The 3,024-nt window shown below is 61.3% G+C and overlaps 1 protein-coding gene across 1 annotated transcript in view; it reads right to left on the bottom strand.

Annotated features, from left to right (window-relative positions):
• PRDM13 (PR/SET domain 13) overlaps positions 1-3,024 on the bottom strand; it is a 5,491-nt gene that overhangs the window by 1,627 nt on the left and 840 nt on the right. The window contains exons 2-4 of the mRNA XM_042827737.1: positions 2,537-2,668; positions 2,336-2,456; positions 5-259 (exon numbers count right to left, since the gene is read on the bottom strand). Of these exons, the coding sequence (XP_042683671.1) occupies positions 5-259; positions 2,336-2,456; positions 2,537-2,668 (508 nt within the window). The remainder of the gene's footprint in view (positions 1-4; positions 260-2,335; positions 2,457-2,536; positions 2,669-3,024) is intronic.

Here is a 3,024-nt window from a genome sequence, read left to right as displayed (position 1 = left end):
GCACGTCGGGGCTTGACCGGCGGCGGGGAGGCGGCGGCAGCCTCTCGTTTGACGGCGTCTCGCGGGCCGCAGCCAGGCGGATGAGGGCCGGCCGCCCTCGAGGAGAGGCCGAAGGCGGCGGCGGCGGGGGGGCGGCCGTGCTCGGAGTGCAGGAAGGGCCGCCCGTGGCTCAGCGCGCAGTGGAAGTGGACGTGGGCCTTGAGGCTGTTGGGGTACTTGAAGGTCCTCCAGCAGTACCAGCAGATGTAGCGCTCCTCCCCTGCGGAGGGAAAGGGCAGCACCTTCAGCCCGCGGCCCGCAGACGGCAGCCCCGCTCCCGTCCCGCTCCCGTCCCGCTCCCACCCCGCGGCACTGCGCGATGCGGCCCCGGAGCTCTCCCGTCCGGGCACGGGGGGGAGCAGCTGCCGCCGGGGTCTGCTGTCGGGGGTGGGGGCCATCTGTTGGCGCTCGCAGCAGAGGCGGCGTATGGCGGGGAGCCGGCCGCGCAGAACAAAGGCCAATCTAATGATCGTGAGCCCCTCATTACGCGGCGAGACAATATCCGATATGTATGGGCCATATGTAATCGTTCCCTTTCAGAGGACAATGCCCTTTGTGCCCCGGCTCCGAACATTTCGGATCCTCTCAAGCGGAAGAGACCCCGGTGGCCGCGGCTGTTCGCTGCCGGCCCGGCCCGGAGCGCCGCTTCGTTCTGCGCTGCCTGCGGGGGGCATCCGCCGTGCGGACGTCTTCATCTTCTCTGAACGTGTCCTTCCTTCCTGCCTTTCATTCTTCTTTTTTCGCCCTTCCTCCCATTCCTCCTTTCCTCCCTTCCTCCCTTCCTTTCTTTCTCTCTTTCTCTCTTTCTCTCTTTCCTCTCCCCCTCTCTCTCCCTGAACCTTTCACTTCCCCCCCCTCTTTCCTTGATTTCTTCCCCTCCACCACCCATACCCATTTCCCCATCCCTCTACCATCTGAGCCGTCCATCTCCAAACATCGCTCATACATTTTCAACATCCCCGAAGTTCCCTCAGCTGCTGCGCGCCCCACACGCTCCCATCCACTCCTCCCTCAAGGCTCCACGCACCGCAACGACCAACAAGCGGCCGAGTACCGGACAACCCTTGGAGCCCCCGCTTGCTGGGCAAAACGGTGGCGTCGGGGTGGACGTGGAGTGGCACAGCTCTCGGACAACGCCATGCCCAGCTCCGGACACCCGTTCCGTTGCCCGTTCCCAACGCGCACTGTTGGCTCCATGCTTCTCGGCGGCGTGGTTGCATGCACTGCTGTCCCAGCCCAGAGCGGGAAGGGGATAAAAAAATAATAATAATAAAATAAAAATAAAAATAAAGTATATCGAAAAAGAAAGAAAATCGGCTCTATCGCATAACGTTAGGATCAATTCGATTGGGTTTCGTTTGTTCAAGCTTTCGAAAATATTGAAACTAAAATGAAAATTTCTTCCACTCTGTTTTTTGGTTGTATTTCTTTTCTTTTTCTCTTTTTCCCCAGTTTTCCATCCTTAGCATTAGAGCTTCAGCATTCGAATTCCGGCCCAGCACCAAGCGGGCTGGGAACGGCGGGGCCGTGGGGTCGGCTCGGACGTGAAGGTGGGTCCCGCTGCTGTCCGTGGGGGGTGCAGAGCAGGGGCTGCCTCTCCGGGTACCGCCCCGGCACATGGAGCCATGCGAGAGTTCCTGCAGTTCGACGGCAGGCGGTTTCCCAGCGTCAGATCCAGCGGTTCCGGAGCGCCCGTGGTCGCGTCGGGCGAGGCTCGGGCTGAAGTTTTCCAACTTCCTTCCCCCCATTTCGTGCATTACCGCGTTGTCACTGATTCTTCGCAGCGTAAAGGTGAGGGGTACAATTCCAGCTGAGAATCGGTTTGCGCATTGAAGCGAGTGGTCCAGGGCCGCTGTCTTTCCATTCCCAATGTCCTCGGGCGTCTTAGGGACATTTAGGGCCGGTTTGAGCTTCATCGAATGATCCACCTTCTCACTGACCGCGATTCTGCCCGCGTTACACCCCGACACGAGCGTGCGAGGCTCCGGCCGGGGCACACGCGAGGGGGAAGCGATATTTCCACGTACACACACCTCCCCTCCAGAGGCACTTAGCCGCAAAGTTGTTTCCTACAGCCCCACCGCGCACTCGGCGATGTTGCGTTGTGCCCCTGCCGGAGCGCCCCGAGGGATGGGGCCCTGCCGTACGCTACCGCGGATCGCCCTTCGGAAATCGGCAACTGGGGGTCTTGCGGAGAGGTTTGAAGTCCCCGTGCCGGCACGCTGCTCCGGTGGGGTTACCTCGCACTCACCCACCACTCGTATTGCACGTGGGGACCCGGCAACGCGTCCCCTACCTTTCTCGTCGTGCGTGGGGGTGGCGGTGAGCGGGATGTCGAACCACTGCGCCAAGGGGTTGGAGTACCACACGGTGAGCTCCTCGCCGGGCTGCACGTCGCGCAGCGCCCGGTAGAAGATCTGCGTGGGGGCAGAAGGGGCACTCGGTCAGAGAGCCGCGGGGGCGGCGCGGGGAGCTGCGAGGGACGGGCGGGGTGTACCTGTCCTCCCGGCAGGTCCGCGACGGCCTCCAGAGTCTGCTCCTGGGCGTTGCGGGCGGCCCGGATTAACCCTATCCACTCCAAAGCGGAGCTACCGGCTTCATCGACCAACTCCCCTCTCACCATCCGCACCTGGAACACAGCGTCGCCGCCGTCACTTCTCTCCCGAGCCGGGGCAAAAAGATCCCAAGGGTGTCACCTGTGCCCCCTGCGGCCCTGCCCCGTTCCTACCCATCGGGGCACCGTCGGTGTTTTCTTCACCGCCATAGAACCTCTGGGACCGGCCCGGAGCGAGCTCTGGGGATGGCAGACCCGGGCCTGGAGCTGGTCTGCAGCTGCGTGTAGCAGCACTGCTCTAAATGCCCCCATGTATGGTCATACTGGACACTCGATACTTTTTCCTTTTTTTCCTTTTTTTTCCCCATTTTTTCCCCTTTTTTTCCTTCCTCCCTCCACCCCCTCTTTTTTTTTTTTTTTTTTATTTTTTT

Source organism: Centrocercus urophasianus, unplaced genomic scaffold (genome assembly GCF_019232065.1).
Source record: "Centrocercus urophasianus isolate 14NV4802_14NV808 unplaced genomic scaffold, USGS_Curo_1.0 seq_10, whole genome shotgun sequence".
NCBI lineage: Eukaryota > Metazoa > Chordata > Aves > Galliformes > Phasianidae > Centrocercus > Centrocercus urophasianus.
The sequence above is the reverse complement of the archived record's forward strand: the minus strand, read 5'-3'. Positions and strand labels throughout refer to the sequence as shown.